This window comes from Aulonocara sp. 'chitande type north' Nkhata Bay, linkage group LG2, assembly GCF_057382095.1.
Source record: "Aulonocara sp. 'chitande type north' Nkhata Bay isolate Kocher_YH1m ecotype deep benthic linkage group LG2, A_spYH_male_GT1.1, whole genome shotgun sequence".
Lineage (NCBI taxonomy): Eukaryota > Metazoa > Chordata > Actinopteri > Cichliformes > Cichlidae > Aulonocara > Aulonocara sp. 'chitande type north' Nkhata Bay.
Window position 1 is genome coordinate 23,887,451 of NC_141345.1, and position 17,173 is coordinate 23,904,623.

The following is a 17,173-nucleotide window of genomic DNA, read 5'->3' on the forward strand; positions in this document are numbered from 1 at the left end:
TAAGCCCATAACTGTCAATTATATATATTTTACGCTGTAAAGGGGAATTGCTACAGTGTATAATATAGCAAAATTAAATGCACTTATTTGGAAGAAATTGCTCATTTAAAGTGTTATAATACATAATATGACTGGTGCTGAGCTAATATGATGTGCCATCTTCCGAGATTTCTTATTGAGCATCTGAAATTAAGCAAATATGAAGTGTGAGGCAGTATTCTAGTTAACAAAAACGGTTGTGCGGATGGATTTTGGGTTTTTTTTTTTTGCCATTTGCAAGTCAAAAAATTTGGGCTAATAACTACATATCAAGTTTACATATAATAATTATAATAAGTCTGCGGGCATTTTCCCCTGTAGTGAAAATAAACTTTCATAGCACTTCCACCCTAAGAAAACCAGTAAAAATAACAAGGAGCACTTGAAGGCAACAGGAGTTCATTCCTGTTCGTCACATGACTGGAAGGACGGACTGAAAACCACAGCATGTCCCAAAAAACACACATAAGATGTACAAATTAAATTTGCTTTATTACAAAGAACAAATGAGCAGTTGTATGAAGAATCATCTATACCAGCACTAAATTATCTAGTAGTTGAAAAGTAGTTGTGAGAAAATCTTGCTTGATCTTGAAGAAGGAAAAACATAATCAATGGAATTATTGGAGTGCTCATTTGATCAAATGCCTCTTGAATCCAGGATGTTTGAGAGAGGTCTCCCTCAGTTTTTCTTCGGCTCTGATGGAGGTGACTCTACCAGCTTGTTGTGGACATGCATCATCCCTGTGGACAAAAAACAAGACTCAGTAGTTTTTCTATGACTCATGTCTGCTTTGGAAATATTTTTTCTTAATCAGCTGGAAATATAAAATGTTTTATCTCCCACTCAGCAACTGCATGATCTGTGATTCAGTGTCTCACCTTTAAAGTACTTCACAGTTTTGACTCGCAGTTCCAGGGTGGCATCTTCATCGCACACAAAAATGGTCTGTGGGTGCTGCTGAAAGGCAGACACTGTCCACATGTGATTCACACCTTCCTCTATGGCTTTGTACAAAGCAAACGCCTTGTGTGCTCCGGTGATGAGAATCATGACCTGAGGACAGATTGAAAACCGAGAAATAACTCAGCAAGTTCAGAAGTTAACTGATGACCACTCTTCTTGATATTTAGGCACAGCAGCAAAAACACAAACACCAAGGCACGTGGCTGACACTGAGCCAGACTCCCAACCTCTTTGGCATCCATGACAGTGCCCACTCCCACCGTCAGCGCCATGGTGGGGACTTTTGAGAGATCTCCATCAAAGAATCGGGCATTGGCCATGATGGTGTCCTTCGCCAGCGTTTTCACCCTGGTCCTGGATACCAGACTTGAACCAGGCTCATTAAATGCAATGTGGCCATCAGGTCCAATACCTGACACAGAAAAAGAAGAGGGGACTTAATTGTTTTGCAATCATTTATTACAGGGCAGAAGAAAAGAAATGTGTGGCTGACTAGCTGCAGTATTTTCACTTTTATCTGTGTGTCTTCTGACCTCCAACAAACAGCTGAATCCCCCCAGCAGCTGTTATTTTCTTCTCAAAGGAGTCACACTCTGCCTGCAGGTCGGCGGCGTTGCCATCGAGGATGTGCGTGTTCTCTGCTTTTATATCTATGTGCTTGAAGAAGTTATTCCACATGAAGGAGTGGTAGCTCTCAGGATGATCTCTGGGAAGTCCTATAAAAGCAGTTTATGGCAGTTTCTTATGCAAGACCAGAGCTTGGAAGCGTCCCTCACTCTGTATGCTTAATGGCACAATAGAGAACAATCAGGACCTACCTACATATTCATCCATGTTGAAAGTCTTCACGTACTGGAATGAGAGATCTCCATTTTTGTAGTATTCAATCAGCTTCTTATAACAACCTAAAGGAGTGCTTCCTGAAGACGGGCAGAAAAAGCAACAAAGGAGTGAGAGGAGGAAACGTAGGCTGCACATTAAAATCATGCAAATCTAAATACATGTGCTAAATGCTACATCACAGGATTGCACGTTGCTCTTACCTGTAGGGAGCCCCAGAGTGAAGTATTTGTTGGGGCCAGGGCTGAACTGTAAAATCTTGTTTCTAATGTACTTTGCTGCCCATTCGCTCGCCTGGTCGTAGTCGTTCAGGATGATGAGCTTCATGGTCCTGCAGAAGTCAAAACAGTGAGAAATGAAGCAACGAAGTTGTTTAGACTCTAAACAACTTCAGATTCTAAGAAGATCGTCTCAAAACACTCCTTGTCAGACTTTAGACTCATCAATAAAAATCAGCCACAAGCAGAGCAGTTGGAGCTCCGAGGTTTCCGAACATACTCGCGAATCGCTCACAGCTTTACTCACCCGCGCAGTGTCGCCAGAACCTCACATTTACTGATTTTAAAAAAAGTAATTTAGTTAATGCAGCCAGCTTTACCTTTCAGATTTCAGTCTGAGCACACGGCTCTGGGTGGATCATGTGACTTTCTGCCGGAGGCGAACAGCGCGCACCGCGGAAGAAACGAAAACTGAACTTCAAGCCCAAGAGCTGAGAAAACAAAAGGCACCGGGCTGCTCCACAGCGCCCTTTAATGACAGAAAAGCCTGTGTCCCAAAGGCCAGTCCTTTTTTACTTTTACGCGAGAGTTTTGAACGATTATTGTGAGCTTTTAACAAAAAGAATGAGTCTGCTGTTGCGCAAACGCCCTCTCAGCTTCCCAGGATCTAAAAGTCTAAACAGTAGCGTCTGCACATTATGTCCGCTCCATACTTTCATCATTGCCCAAAATGCATTCCCGACCAAACAACAGCTGCCGATGGGTGAAAGAAGCTTTTGAAATATTCGAAAAACTAAGATTGTTTGCAGTTTTTAAAATAACCAATTACGTTTCTGATACTAATGTTAAAATAATAAGCTCTGCATCTTTATGGTGAGGGCTCCTTTTAAGGCTCAGACACTCATTAAATTAATTTGATAAATTCTCATGTATAAAAAAGTGCTGCTAAAAGGCGTCATTGATGAAAAAAGTTGATTAAAATAAAATGATTTTAGAATACTAAGTCCCATTTACTTATCTATTGTTGTTTTACCAATTTTCCCACGTTTTTTGAATTGTAATAATCGATTTATTCAGCATGATCATAGACCAAATCTACCTACTTAGTAAGGAGTGTTGGTGTGAAAAACAGAGGAGTAAGATCAAAATGTTGGTCTCTTTAACTGAACTTTTGAATCCATTCCAGGCCTTTTATTTGTCCTTAAATATCATTAAAGACCGTTGAAACGAGCTACATTTAGATTCAGCATGTGCTGTGCTCTCTGCAGCTTTACAAGTATAAGTGGGTGTAGATGTTGGATATGGACTGACTTTTATACAGACACACTGTTGGGTATTTCCATTTTTTCAGTAAACTGGGTACAGAAACACACTCAGAACGTGTGCTGGTCACGTGTCCTGTGGTATGGCTGCATCCATGGGCTCAGAATAAGATAGGAGATAGGCATGAACTCGTCCATCACCAGGCAGGATGACAATAGAGAAGCTCAATAACATTGTTTGCTTCATGTAGCATTCCTATCAATCTTGATGAGCTTTTATAAACCTCTCTGTCTTTTTTGCCCTCCTGTCTGCATGTTTGTCCTTATCTTCTTGTTTCTCTGTAGGGTGACCAGTACAGACACCTGTTTTCTGTACAGACATCTGTTCTTTATTACTATTATTGTCCTTATTATTTTAATATTATTGTTTTGTTTACTCTTATTGTTGCCTGCTGCTAAACTAAACAAATTTCCCCTTGTGGGACAATAAAGAATTTGTTTTGAATTGAATTGAATTTGGTCTATATATTTGTGAGGAGCTGGGCTTCTGTGCTTAGGCTAGAAGAAGTGGAAGAAAATGCATTCATGGTTTATTGTTTTGTTTTTATTTTAGAATTTAACTTTCATTGACATGGTTGATATGAACTGTAGAACACTCTGCATTGCCCACTTTACATTGCATCACACTGTACTTCTTCTACAGAGTATAATGTGCAAAGTTGATAATGCACAATACGAGGTGCCACATTAAACAGCATTTAAAGTATGGTTGATTACTTTAGAATGTGATTAATGGTTTAACACAGACGAATCTTTAGTCAGCAGACTAACAGCTCACAGCTCCTCTCAGCGACCACTGACCCACTGTAACCAGAAGAGGGCAGCAGTGCCAAGGAAGAAGAGATGAGATGTCCCATGTTTAATTATATTTGTTTCTTAAATGCCTACTCACTTTCTACAGAATTTATCACCACACTGTGAGACCTGGATTTAATAAATATGGGAAGGACACTTATGCATGTAGTGTACCAAATGCCTACTACCTGAAATCTAAATCTTTGGCTGTGTCTGTCCATCCAGTGTTCTCATGGATCCTTAAGTAGGGGTGAGGATGTAGAACTTTTAGTCCGTTATTTGCAGCACTTATGTTAGCAGCATTCAAACGTTCACCAGTAAAGCATTTTCAAACATTTGGATCCTTTTCGTACTCACGGTATAAAGACTCCAACAAGACAAGACAAGAAGCTGACCCCAGCTCTATTCCATGGTATGAATCCCTAGACCCTTATATCAGCTCTCTTCCTTGGGATGAACAGGTAGAATTAGAGGAAAAGCGATTGGAAGAAATGGAGAATGAAAATCTCATGAACAGAGAAAAGATTAAGATCCTGACAGAAGAAAATGAGAGAAAGAGCGCTGAATTAGAAACATTATCCTACCAGCTTCAGGAAAGGGAAGGTATTATTGAGGAGAAACAATGTGCTCTCCAAGATAAGAAGAATCACAAGCTCCAAGAAAAGCTTGATGAAGCTCTGGAAAAAATTAAAGATCTGCTCCAAAAGGAGAAAAGAGAGAGCATAAAACAGGACAACATGGTCAAGAAGAATCAGGAGCTCCAAGAGAAGCTTGATGATGCTCTGGAAAAACTGAAAGAAATCCACCAAGAAGAGAAGCAACAGTCCACACAGCAGAGAGACCTGCAGAGCAAACTCCAAGCCATGGAGGAAAAGTACAAAGCTCTGCAGGTGAAACGAGAAAGACCAACAGAAAATACAACAGCAAGAAATGGATTGCAAGCTGAGGAACATCGAGAAACAAAATGAAGGCTTGCAAGTAATACTCGATGAAGCTCTGGAGAAAAATAAAGAGATCCACCAAGACAAGAAACAAGAGCCCGTGGAGCAGAGAGACCTGCAGAGCAAACTCCAAGCCATGGAGGAAAAATACAAAGCTCTGCAGGTGAAGCATGACAAAACTCTGCACAAAAATCAACAGTTGCTTCAAGACAAGAAGAAAATGGGAATGAAACAGAAGGAAATGGACTCCAAGCGTGACGAGATGGAGGAAAAACACAGATCGCTCCAAATCAAGCTTGAGAAAAAAGCGCACGGAAATAAAGAGCTGCTTCAAGAAAAAGACCAACAGAAAATACAACAGGAAGAAGAAAAACTTAATCTCCAGAGGAAAAATCAAGCACTCCAAGAATTGTATAACGAAACGAAGTACAAAACAACTGTACTGGAAGAAGAAAAGAACAAACTGGAAAAACAATGCTCAGCGATGCAGAGTAGCATCAATGAGATGCTGAGAAAAAATATCGAACTTGAGGAACTTTCTAAGACCTTGAAGCACAAAAACACTGAAATCCAGGCGCAAAAGCAAGAACAACAGAAAACACATAAAGACCTGCAGTGTAGACTTCAAGAAATCCAGAAGAGAAACCAGCAGCTGGAAGACATGCACACAGATGTGCACAAGGCAAAGCGAATAGAGGAGGCAACAGTTAAAGAACTGAAAGACAACCTTAAAGAAAAACAAGAACAATTAGAAGACATGGTGAAAAGATGCAACAAACTTGAGAAAGAAAACGCAGAAACAATCGATGAGCTGAAAACCCTCATCATTGAGAAAAAAGTGCTCGTGGAAGAGTATCTGAAAAAGAAGAAAAAACGCTTCCACTGGTTCTAGAGGAGGGGCACTGCTGCTTCTCACCTGATGTAACCTCGTCTTCCTCCACCTCTATTCCATTTTCATTTCCCCCCTTTCCCTTCCCCTCCCTCCTTATTCTTTTTTCACCCTCAGCCCCCGACCAGTCCCGGCAGTTGACTGCCCCCTCCTGAGCCTGGTTCTGCCATAGGTTTCTCCTTTAGGTTTCTTTCACTTTAAAAGGAGTTTTTCCTATCCACTGTCGCCTGGTGCTTGCTCAGAGGGGATTGTTGGGGTTTCTCCTCTCTCTTTCTTTCTTTCTATCCCCCCTTTTCCCCCTTCTGCCTTTTCCTTTACCCAATAAACACAATTGCCCACATTTTACATGTGTTTGAAAAATGTCTTCATTCATCTTAGGTATAAAAACAAGAAATAGGTAATAGCTGCATGTGTGTTTGTGTGTGTGCATAATATACAATAGTATAGATTATATATATATTATATATAATAGTAAAGTAAGGGATTACTATTGGAAAAAAGGTAATTAGATTACTGTTACTTTCCCGTAAGCAGGCTACATTACTGCGTTACTAATCCTCGTCATTTTCTTTGTGAGAGTGTCTCATGACAATGACGTACAAGCTTGCGACGTCCGTGGCAGCAACAGACGTGTGTAGATCAACAAAGGATAATATGGAGTGCAGGAGAGAGTACGACCATGCAGGGTTTAAAGCTTACTTTGAGTTTGATTCCGTAAAAAGTGACAAAAACATTGAAAACATACAGTAGTGAAGTTCTTAGCTCCCTGTTTTAGTTTTGTTGTCGTCCTCCCCGGTGTTCCCCTCACTCTCTTGCTATTTGATGCATGAATGCTTCCTCGGCTCAGCTCCCGTCCCCACACCCTGTCGTCACTTTTTTAAATACTTCCATCACACCAACAGGCACTTTAGAATCACCAATTGACAAGCATGTGTTTGGACAGGCTCAAACCGGAGAGGTGATCAATGGACCACAGCGCTGCACACCCCTGGCAACTTTGGGGGTAAAGCCACTGGTTTGTGGTGGTTGCCAGGTGAAATCAGGGTCTGCTGCACCAAAAACATAATTCTGATTGCTTTGGTTGCAATCAGATTGCCATAGTCATCTGCAGTTTGCATGTTGGATGCCAACTACTCACAAAGCGGTGGGAAAAGTTTGGTTTGGTTTAGTTTGGCTTTCATCTTTACTTTTGCGTCCTTTCTAAAAACACTGACATATAGGTCTGGTCTACCTGGACTGGCAGCATGCTCGAGGTGTCCCAGGCTCGCCTGTTTGGTCAACACGTTCTCACTCCCAACTCGTCAAACGTGTGACGCATGGTCAGGCTCCCTCTGCTGCACTTATGGACGCGCAGGGTACCCCTCTCGCGTCGGGACGTGAAGGGTCCTCCGATTGAAGAGATTGCCGGGAAGTGCCTGTTGTCGGTATATTTAGACATTTTCCAAATCACATTGTAGTGACGTATACAGAACACAATAAATTATATAATGTAAACAACTACCTGAAAAACAGGTAGAACGATACTTTTGTATCGTTTATTGCATTTACGGAGGGAGTGATGTATGCTGGGTAATGGCACAGCTAGCGACTGGGTGACTTTATTCATCCGCTTCGGCTGTTATCAGTCCATACATTAGCGTTATTAGCACAAACCAGTCCCATAGATATGGGCCATCTCCTGCTAGATTGTTCAGAAGGTTGTTCTCATCCATCCAGATGGAGGATCACTAACAGGAGCGTGGGAAGACTCCAGAATCCACTCTGGCTGGAATCCGGTGGATATGCAGTGTGTACAGGTAAGACCATTTAAACGGACAGCATTTATAGAATGACTATTAAAAGTCAGCGAGTGTCAGTGTTAAGGTTCAAAATTGAGGAAGGAGAGTACAAACCACCCTTGGTCCAGAAGCTCTTGGTCCAACAATGATTTTAATGACTACACACGTGTGGGAAGACAACTCTGTACGCCGACAGCAAGTAGTCTTCAACTTAATCAAAGCATGAACAGATATTTTATAGCATCAGGGTTTGATTTACTGACGCCCCTTCATGCGTCACAGATACATTTTATACATAGATCAGATCAACACCACAATGACTTTTAACCCAGAAGATCATCTTCTATTTTCATGGCTGGTACTTTCCGTTCTTGTCTTAAAGTGAATTGTTCCTCTTTCTTGCCGAGACAACAAGGACGGTTCCTCTTTTACCGAGACATGACTAATCTCTCCTCTAAATAAATCTAACTCATGTGTGTGTGTATGTTGACCTCACATGCTCTCTGTGTCACCTCTTCACCTACTAACTGTCTGTGTCTCGTCCTCAAATGCTCTTTCTCAATTCACCTGTTGCACTTCTGACCTTTCACCAGACCAGAGGCTCACTGAGACTATATGTATGTCTTCTACTAAATAAATGTTTTAACCAAGAACTTCTACTAAAACCTTAATATAAAATGACCTGATATAAGTGTTTTGTAAGCATGTATTGCAATTCCTTCTATGGCTCCAAGTCACTTGCACAATAGATTGTCCGGACATCGCGCCGAACAAAGCTTCCAACCCCCAATTAATTGACCGAGCTCCAGCTCTTTAATAAGCACAGATATGCATTGTGTATAAAATAGTCATAACTGCACCTGAAATACAAGGTCAACATAATAACTGTATGCATAACATCTTAAGGCCTTCTTAAAGCTATCTGTTACATTGTTAAAGCCTCGTCTTAGCCTGCTGCTCAAAATAACTTCCTGCTTCTGCAAACTCTCTGCAAGCCTGTTTCCTGTCAGCCTGTGACTTTTAGCCTTTCTGAAAGACACACACTGTTCAACCCCTGAATGCAATATAAACTCCAGATTATATTATTAATGCAATGGTAATAATGATGATTATTTAACAATAGCAGTAAAATAATTTCCCTGCTCCACATCAGTAATGTTAATGTGGTTATGTTAGTAATACACCGAGTGCTAATATAACAGCTTTAAGATGCATTTGTAGATATTATTACGTGTTTTACCGTCTTTATGGTGCTAGCTTAAAGTTACGGTGTAAACGTTAGCTTATATTGGAGGAAAGCTGTTACTGGTTAAACGATGTTGGCACAGAAATATTAGCTTCTGTCATGACTGATGAAGTTACCAGTTAATAAAGTTTTCAGTAAAGTGTTTAATCGCAGCCACAGATTGACAGCAAATATCTCGGTTAGCTTCAGTGCATCTATAATAAATATGTGCAAGTTTCAGTGCTTCGTTTAAACTGTATGATACTTGTACTGACCCAGGGTCAGTGTAAAATACAATCCTAGCTGTGTGAACAAAGCCTGGCTCCTTTAATCCTGCATGACAAACCTCAGGATGCAGGTTATTATTACTCTTTCCTGCTGGCACACCTGTCACACCTGAGAGTCAGCTAGAAACTTACAGTGACGTGGACATCATGCAAAGACTGCCAGACTCTGTAATACTGCAAATGATCAGTGACTCAGGTTAACACTAAACTTTAAACGGCACCTCTGTGTCTCTGTGTGCTGAACATCTAGGATTGAGTCAGGCTGCATTGACTGTGGGACTTTAATGTGTTAAAAGCAGGTTGAAGACAGCTCAGAAACATTTGAAGATTAAAATTTAGCATTATGGCTGCTGGTGGTTTGTAAAGCCTCTACTCAGCTGTATTTTTGTTACTAATTTATGTTTGTTGTTGTTTAACACAGATTTCAGAAGAGCAAATATGCTTAATAGTTTAACTAGATTTCATTTGTCAGTGTGGGACTGCTGAGTCACCTGAAGAACTCATTTCATTCATTCTCCACATGATGTTCATTTACAGAAATGTTTCACAGGAACTGATTCCTCCCAAAGGTTGAACTAGTGTGTTTCCATAGATTACCTCTGTATGAATGTACTTCTTAAATGAAGGCAAGTGTTTGTCCTGTTTTGTTCCTCAGGTACAGTACGTGATATCAAGGGCAGGCGGTCAACACTGGGGGAAGACAAGAAGCAGACGTACTTCCAAGAGGGAGCTGCAGTGAGGTCAGAGGTCAGAATCTGAAACAGCTCAGGTTTATATTTTAGAGGTTATAAAAAATCAAAATGTATTTATAAAGAAACCTTTAAATAATAGTCATAATTATGATTATTATAAGAAATATCAAACATTTAAGTGGATTTTCTGTTACACATATTGTGTTAGCCCTGCAATAAACTGGCAGCCTGTCTTTGTCCTGTATCAGCTGGGATAGGCTTCATCCTCCCGCAACCCTGAATTGGATACATTGTATTCCAATTATGTAATCTGATCATTTACAAACTCAAGGTTTATAATCAAAATGTAAGTAATAATTATAAAATGGGAAAGCAGAAATAAGTGTGACATGAATGTAAATGTGTGAGCTGACATAGAGGACAGCTACATGCAGTCTGAAAAACCTTTGTTGTCAAGTTTGCTGGTATATCAGCACGAGATCTTCTTACATAGAAGAGACATTAAAGTCTCTAACTCAGTGAAGCATTATTGGTCCCGTCTGTTTGGATAAATATAGTAAGTTGATGTATGTCCATTTATTGACACATTTTCTTAAGTGCTTATCCAGCTCAGGATCACAGTGGAGCTGCAGCTGGATATGTTCACTAAATAAACCTTACAAAAGTCAACAATAAACCTGCATCCATGTACGTTGTTGTCCACAGGATGAGAAAATCAAACGGGAAGACTGTGGAACATGTTAATAAATGTTTGTGTGTTTATGCCTGTGTCTTTCACAGGAGGCGCTGGAAGGTTTCCCTAATAGTTCCTGGTGAATCAAAGCAGAACCATAAAGGTTGCTGGATTGCATGATGGCCTTACCCCTGAGCAGTCATCCTGTTACAGGAGGAACCAGTTAGAAGCTGTTTTCAAAGTAGCTGAGCAGATTTCATCTCAAGTAAGCAATTAAGTGTTTGTTCGTTTGTTCTGCCACTTAAAGAGCATTTAAGGACGTCTTTCGAGTGTCCAGTTGAATTAATTCTACTGGCTCTCATGGTCATTTGTGATTATAGACATATTTTTCATGTTCATCCAGCTATTTAGTAAATTCTATCTATTTAGTAATATCCGTCAGCTATAAAATGTAATATAAATATAAAAATATCTAAATATCTCCTGTCCTTTATGTTTTAATGATGTAAGTCTGTTTACATTAGCATTCCTCACATATCAATGAGATGCTGTACAGTACAATCCTGCTGACACAGCAGAGGGATAACGACGGCTATTCAACATCGTTACACGACACATTCGAGCTGCATGATGCAGACAAAGTGACTAAATCATCTTTTTTGTGGTTTATTGTCTTCAAACCAGCAGACAAAGCCGATTGCAGAAGATGTCGGAGAAGAACTTCAGGCCGTGGACTGAAAAGGTATTTTTTTTCTTGTTATCAAAAGACATTTGGAGTGGCAGCTTCTACAACTGGTTGTGCTGAAGTAAAGCTTACAGTCTAAGAAATCACAGTGTTGATATTCAGCACAAAGAGAAAAGCTCACTTGTTTGAATTAATTTACAATCATAGTTTTATAAATTCTGACTGTAAACAGCTTTTACAGCTTTGATATTGTTTGACAATCGATATCAGGTGATAGGGTTTAATTTAAAGGTTTCTGTGTCCCAATGAGCCATTCACACTGATCAGTGTCAGTTTAACTGTAACACATTCATTATTTAGATTCAACAAAGAAATAACTGAATGTAAAAAAATGGCAGCCCTCAGGCAGGTTTATAGAGATATATGCATGCATTATGAAATTTATGTATCCCAGATAATTGTTATACATCTAGTCATGGCAGACCCACCTCTTCCTCCCAAGTTAACTGCAACCCAAAAGAACTAGTGGGGCTATTTACACACTCACAACCAGTGTGGGGTAAAAAGAGCCACCAAAAAGCTGTCAGCCACAGATGTGCTAGAAGAGTTAGAAACTCTACTTATGGAGAAACTTTCTAAGTCTAACAGGGGACAGGTACTCCTGCCCAAATAACATGATATAACCCCACATACAGCCCAGCCATAAAGTGAACCAAGTCATTTAGTTAAAGACAGCATGGGACCAAATGCATGTAACCAGCCTGCATCAACCTGACATTTCTTCCTCCTGAATTAAATGAATGAATGGATGAAAGTTAAATGACTACAAACCTAAAGCCACTAGTTCCCACACTGGAGCTCCCTGACACTGTGTGTTAACCGTATTTAGCTTGTATCAACAGTTGTAACAGGCTAAGCCACCTGAGACACTGCATTGAATGATTGTTCCTGTCTTAATGGTTTCAGCTCAGATGTTCTGCTTTTTCCTTTCAGTAGATCAAAGCAGCTCGTGCTCCTTCTGCTTCCAATTTAGAAGAAGAAGAAGAAGAAGGCGAAGGCTTCAGCGAAGTGGCGTTCATGGTCTCAGTGAACAGTCACGGTCACACACTGCATGTGGTTTTAAAAGCAACATGTCTGTTCACCACAACAATGGAGATGTGTAATATTAGTGCAGCTACGGTTTGTTCTTGAACATCAGTTCTGTTTTCTACTTTGATCACTTAGACCAAAAAAGTGTTGTTTTCAGATTCTTTCTTTTACATCTATAAAGCACCTGCTCATTTTTTATTACAATTAGTTTCACATGAATGTTAGTGTTTCCTTTATGATCTTTTAATGCTTACACCACACTGTACATGTCTACATTAGAGACATTTCTGTTACCTGTGTCTGTTGACTCGGAGCTGTGAAATGTTCTTTTATTTGATACACAATATGAAGCTCATAATTTTCTTACAAATAAAACTCTAATGATAAACATGAACAGCTGTGCTTATTTCTGAGACATGAGTTTTTGAATGTGTTCATATTTAGACAGTGTGCATCTGTCTGCTGAAACTGTAATGGTGAACCTGAGGTGATGGTCAACAGAAGGCAAATATATATCAATATAAAACAATATTGAAGTAATGTCTTTACCCTGTGCAGCGTGTGGACGCTGTGCACGCAATCACCTTATTCACTGTAGTAAACATGCCCCGCTACCTCACGTGACTGACTGTCTCCATGGTTACATCGTATATTATTAGCTATGTAAACAGCTTCCAAAGATACCGCCATAGCTCTCTGCAGCTGTAACACTTAAACACTTTGCAAATCATTTCATGTTTTTGATAGTTATGAAGACAGAATATGTTTCTAAGGTCATGCTAGGCGGTTGCTATGGTGGTTGCTGTGGACTTGGGTGGACCGCGTCCGATTCCTGTTATTAGCTGTCCGCCGCAGGAAGGCTGCGTTCCATTTACAAGTAGTGACAGTCTGCCGCAACTCGAACTCAAACCCCGCTTTGTTCTTTAATTATAGGCCTTTTATAGCCGTTCATGACACGCACACACACACATAAAGCACTTTGCCTCACCATGAGAATGCAAGTTTACCTAACCTAACCTTAAAGTATCTGATATAGGATAGAAAAATGAAGCAACCAGAGATTTAATGATGAAGACTCTGGGTTCTGTAGTTCACGTTTTACAGTCCTGAATGACTCTTTGCATATGATTCATTGAAGAGGAGTTTAGAATGCACTTTACATTTAGACTGTTGCTGTTTCATTTTTTACATTGTTGCCGTGTTATGTCATGAATAAGGTTCACCTGCTGGGGGTTTGATGGATCAGCTGGACAATACAGTCAAAGACAGACTTCATTCATCATATGCAAGAATCCTAGTTGGATTTTTGTTGTCACTCATGTTTTTGAACCAAATATTGAAAACAATTCTGACAGACTGGATACCTGGTCAGGGTGTACGTTACCTTGTACTCAAGCATCCCAGGACAGAGCCCTGCCCCACCATGAGCCTGGGTGGATACGTGGTTATAATATAAAAGGACCGATACAAAATATGAATATTTCATGAAAATTGAATTATAATACAAATTAGTAATAAGGGTTTCTCTGCGCCCTTATCTACCCCATACTCAAAGAGCTGCGGGCAGAGAGGGTGACAGGCGAGGATGGCACTGAAGAGAAGATGCTGGGTTTCTGGAGTCTCCTGGTCCTGTCAGTATTAGTAGGATGCATCTGCTGTCTTCTCGTGGATGCTCACCTACCTTGACTCGTTCCAGCGTGGTATGGATTTCCCAACACTGCGGACAGTGGCCCACGTCAGAGACGTTTAATATTGATTACATATGTCTGAATTGCTAACCCTAACCCTAGCTCAACAGACCACAATGCCCTGGACTGTCAGTATTATTACATGCTGTGAACATAAGTACCTTTGATCACAGTTTATGTTGTAAAAGAGAAGGAATATTGGAAAGAAAGATCAACATTGTGATATTATTTCTTCCAAACTGACCAGAAACATGCTTGTCATACTCTCACAGCAAAGGATCAGACTCACTGTGCATGACAGCTCGGGCCAATGATGTCTGTCAGTTGTTTAGTGCTTCTGTACAGTTAGGGTCACCGTCTCTATTTCAGAATAATTAATATGCAGAAAACACTAAAAGTTGATTGTCTTCCAATATTCTAGCATAATTAAAAAACTTTGACTTTGTGAGTACATATTATTAGTCCTAATGCCAGTATGAGTCTTCATAACTCCTGCTTTGAAATACTGAACTTTAAAATTGACCTGATGAAAGATCATTTACAGTGGCACTCTGTCAGGATCATTCTGACTGTAAGATCACTGTATTAATCTGAATCCTTCTGAAATGTGCTGTGAATGAATGCTGATGCAACTCACTGTGGGAAAGCTGTTAATAAAAGGAATCTGTGACACATGCAACACATTCACAGAGGAAGAGGACACAAAGGGAGGACACGCAGAGGCTGTGTTAAAGTCAGAAATCCAAATCTTTATTAAAAAACAGGCGGCGGTTACAAACAGGAAGACAAGCAGTCCATCAAACAGTCTACAGGGTCAAACATACAGAGAATTCAAACAGCAGTAAAAAATAACTGGACACTGAAAAACATAAAGCAATGTGTGACGCAATAGAAGGAAGCAGCGCAGTATATTCACTGAATTATCATCAATTACAAAAGAGAAAAAGGACGATTTCTAAGGATCATTTTCTTAAATGCAGTTAGAGTGTGGCTGGTAAAGATGGAAACATACAGAATGTAAACTGTGTGAGTTTGGTGAACTTTGTTAGTAACAAATGAGGTAAAAAAAACAAAACAGACAAAACACAGAAAGAGGCTCTCAGTATTCATTAATAATTAGAAAGAAAAATTCTGGTCGTGGATTTTTACAGTCTTAGTTCCGCTCGCTGTCATCATTATAATCGTCATGATCAATGGCGAGGTCCTGAGGTGGGTGGGGCTGTCTCTGGTGATGTCACCATGAAGGAACAGCATCTGGCACGTGTTGGTGAAACATCCCAGTACACTGGTGTAGTTTCCTCTCCAGCTGTTTGACATGTGACACTTGAACATTAAGGGGAAGAAGAAGAAACAGTGTTAGGTCAGGTGACCACTTGGTTTCTAAAGTAACTGACAGGAAATAACCAGGCCGTTAGAAATGGATGGCATGTGTTTAGAGTTACTGTAGTTGGGTAACTCTACTTACCAAAAGCAGCAGCACACCGATGAAGGATCAGATGCTGAATGTTGCAGGAACATGCTCATGTGTGGTGGTCATTCAGTGCTGCTCCGGCAGGTTAGACAGTCCAAGACTGATATGCTGCCCATCTGAGAGTTTGAAAACACACATGCAAAGATTTATTTTGTATTACAGTCAAAGTTGGATGTTCATTTTTGTCCTTTAAAAATGTTTGTGTATTTGAAAGCACTAACATTTAAGGATGACTCTAATCGTCTCTCTCTAAGAGTGTCTCCTTTAAAGGGGAGACAAGTGTATCCACTGATCCACGTCACTTTACCTGGATGATGACTCCTCTCTCCCTCACTCAGAAACACTCCTAATATAACCAAGCAAATAAATAATATTGAAGATTTACTTACATCATTACAAAAACAGCAAAAACATCTCCCTTTGATTCCATTTCTCCATTCATAACCACCGCACCAGAGGTGTAAGCACCTTTTGCAAGGCACTCAAGGAAACCAATGAACAGCCTCAAAAATAAATGAACAGGTGGAGATGCAGACTGTATTTGCAGATTACAGCTCCACCACAAATCAAATCAAGGCAAGTTTATTTGTATAGCACAATTCAACAACAAGGTGGTTCAAAGAAACAAAAACAAATAAAAAGCATGATTTAAAATTGATTAAAACAAGCAAACAAACTAAATAACAAACAAACAAATCAAATCATCCATCCATTCGCTTATCCTTTTCAGGGTCGCGGGGGGCGCTGGAGCCTATCCCAGCTGTCACAGGGCGAAAGGCGGGGTACACCCTGGACAGGTCGCCAGTCTGTCGCAGGGCTAACACACAGGGACAGACAACCATTCACACTCACATTCACACCTAGTGGCAATTTGGATTATCCAATTAACCTATATAAAATAATTGCATCTGCTCACACATTACTCAGCTGTAAGGTTTCCTAAGTACTCAGATGTAACACTGTGGAGGAAAACCCAAAGAAATGGCAAACAGAAGTTCATTCTAATAAATTGGAAATGTGGGTCAAGTCCGTCAAATAGAGAAAGAAACTTGTCGCAGTGATGACAAAAAAAGAATGTATAAAAGTCAAAACATTTTAATTAAATCATTAATAAAACAGATAAAATTATTAAGAAGACTCGGTGTAATAAACATCTTCAGGTATGCTGGGTTGTCTTTCTTGCTACCTCATGTGAGCAGACAATGCAAACCAGCTTTCTCGAGCTGGTTTGCATTCTCGAGTTTTTTTTTCAAATCCAAGCAATGACATGTAAATAATGCACAATGTGTGTGTGTGTGTTTCTAGCTATACCATACATAGACATACGACATCACTGGCTTGAAGTCATGCATTCAAAGCTTCTTTTGCCTCTCACCAAAACAGACAAGTTTATTAGGAGCAGACTCAGCATAACTTTTCTCTCTATAAAAAAACAGCATCTGTTAGGGTTCTTAAAAAGGAAGCTGCGTTGATAAAAACCAGATCGAAAAAAAGCAAAGGTGAGTTGATTTTTAACTTGTAACATTTTTGTAGTGTGTATGTGTGCTGCAGCGATCATTAGTTTTGCTTATAAA

At 40.0% G+C, this 17,173-nt stretch overlaps 1 protein-coding gene, 2 long non-coding RNA genes and 1 pseudogene across 4 annotated transcripts; 2 read left to right on the forward strand and 2 right to left on the reverse strand.

Moving 5' to 3' along the window:
• Positions 1–512: 512 nt before the first annotated feature.
• gnpda1 (glucosamine-6-phosphate deaminase 1) lies at positions 513–2,578 on the reverse strand. 2 transcript variants are annotated; one of them, XM_086263386.1, is made up of 7 exons: positions 2,445–2,578; positions 2,050–2,177; positions 1,825–1,926; positions 1,540–1,722; positions 1,234–1,418; positions 922–1,096; positions 513–783 (listed from the first exon to the last, which is right to left on the reverse strand). In XM_086263386.1, the coding sequence occupies exons 2-7, from the start codon at positions 2,171–2,173 to the stop codon at positions 722–724; spliced, it is 831 nt and encodes a 276-aa protein (XP_086119512.1). In that variant the 5' UTR covers positions 2,174–2,177; positions 2,445–2,578; the 3' UTR covers positions 513–721. The 2 variants fall into 2 exon arrangements, with proteins under 2 accessions (XP_086119512.1, XP_086119521.1); XM_086263395.1 differs by having other exon boundaries at positions 2,372–2,484.
• A 1,893-nt stretch (positions 2,579–4,471) lies between these two features.
• LOC147337836 (uncharacterized) lies at positions 4,472–6,047 on the forward strand (annotated as a pseudogene).
• A 1,604-nt stretch (positions 6,048–7,651) lies between these two features.
• LOC147337837 (uncharacterized) lies at positions 7,652–10,925 on the forward strand. The gene is made up of 3 exons (XR_015124975.1): positions 7,652–7,807; positions 9,957–10,048; positions 10,774–10,925. It is a non-coding gene; the product is annotated as an uncharacterized LOC147337837 (long non-coding RNA).
• Positions 10,926–14,867: 3,942 nt separating this feature from the next.
• LOC147337838 (uncharacterized) lies at positions 14,868–15,925 on the reverse strand. Its single transcript, XR_015124979.1, has 3 exons — positions 15,821–15,925; positions 15,594–15,715; positions 14,868–15,451 (listed from the first exon to the last, which is right to left on the reverse strand). It is a non-coding gene; the product is annotated as an uncharacterized LOC147337838 (long non-coding RNA).
• Positions 15,926–17,173: the final 1,248 nt, after the last annotated feature.

Bases quoted from the DNA above. Each gene is read 5' to 3' on its own strand.
- gnpda1 (XM_086263386.1), bottom strand. From the start codon at position 2,173: ATGAAGCTCATCATCCTGAACGACTACGACCAGGCGAGCGAATGGGCA. The intron at 1,927-2,049 runs GTAAGAGCAACG...GCCCGTCTTCAG, and splicing joins CACTCTGGGGCTCCCTACAG to GAAGCACTCCTTTAGGTTGT. The intron at 1,097-1,233 runs GTTGGGAGTCTG...ATCTGTCCTCAG, and splicing joins CTGTCATGGATGCCAAAGAG to GTCATGATTCTCATCACCGG.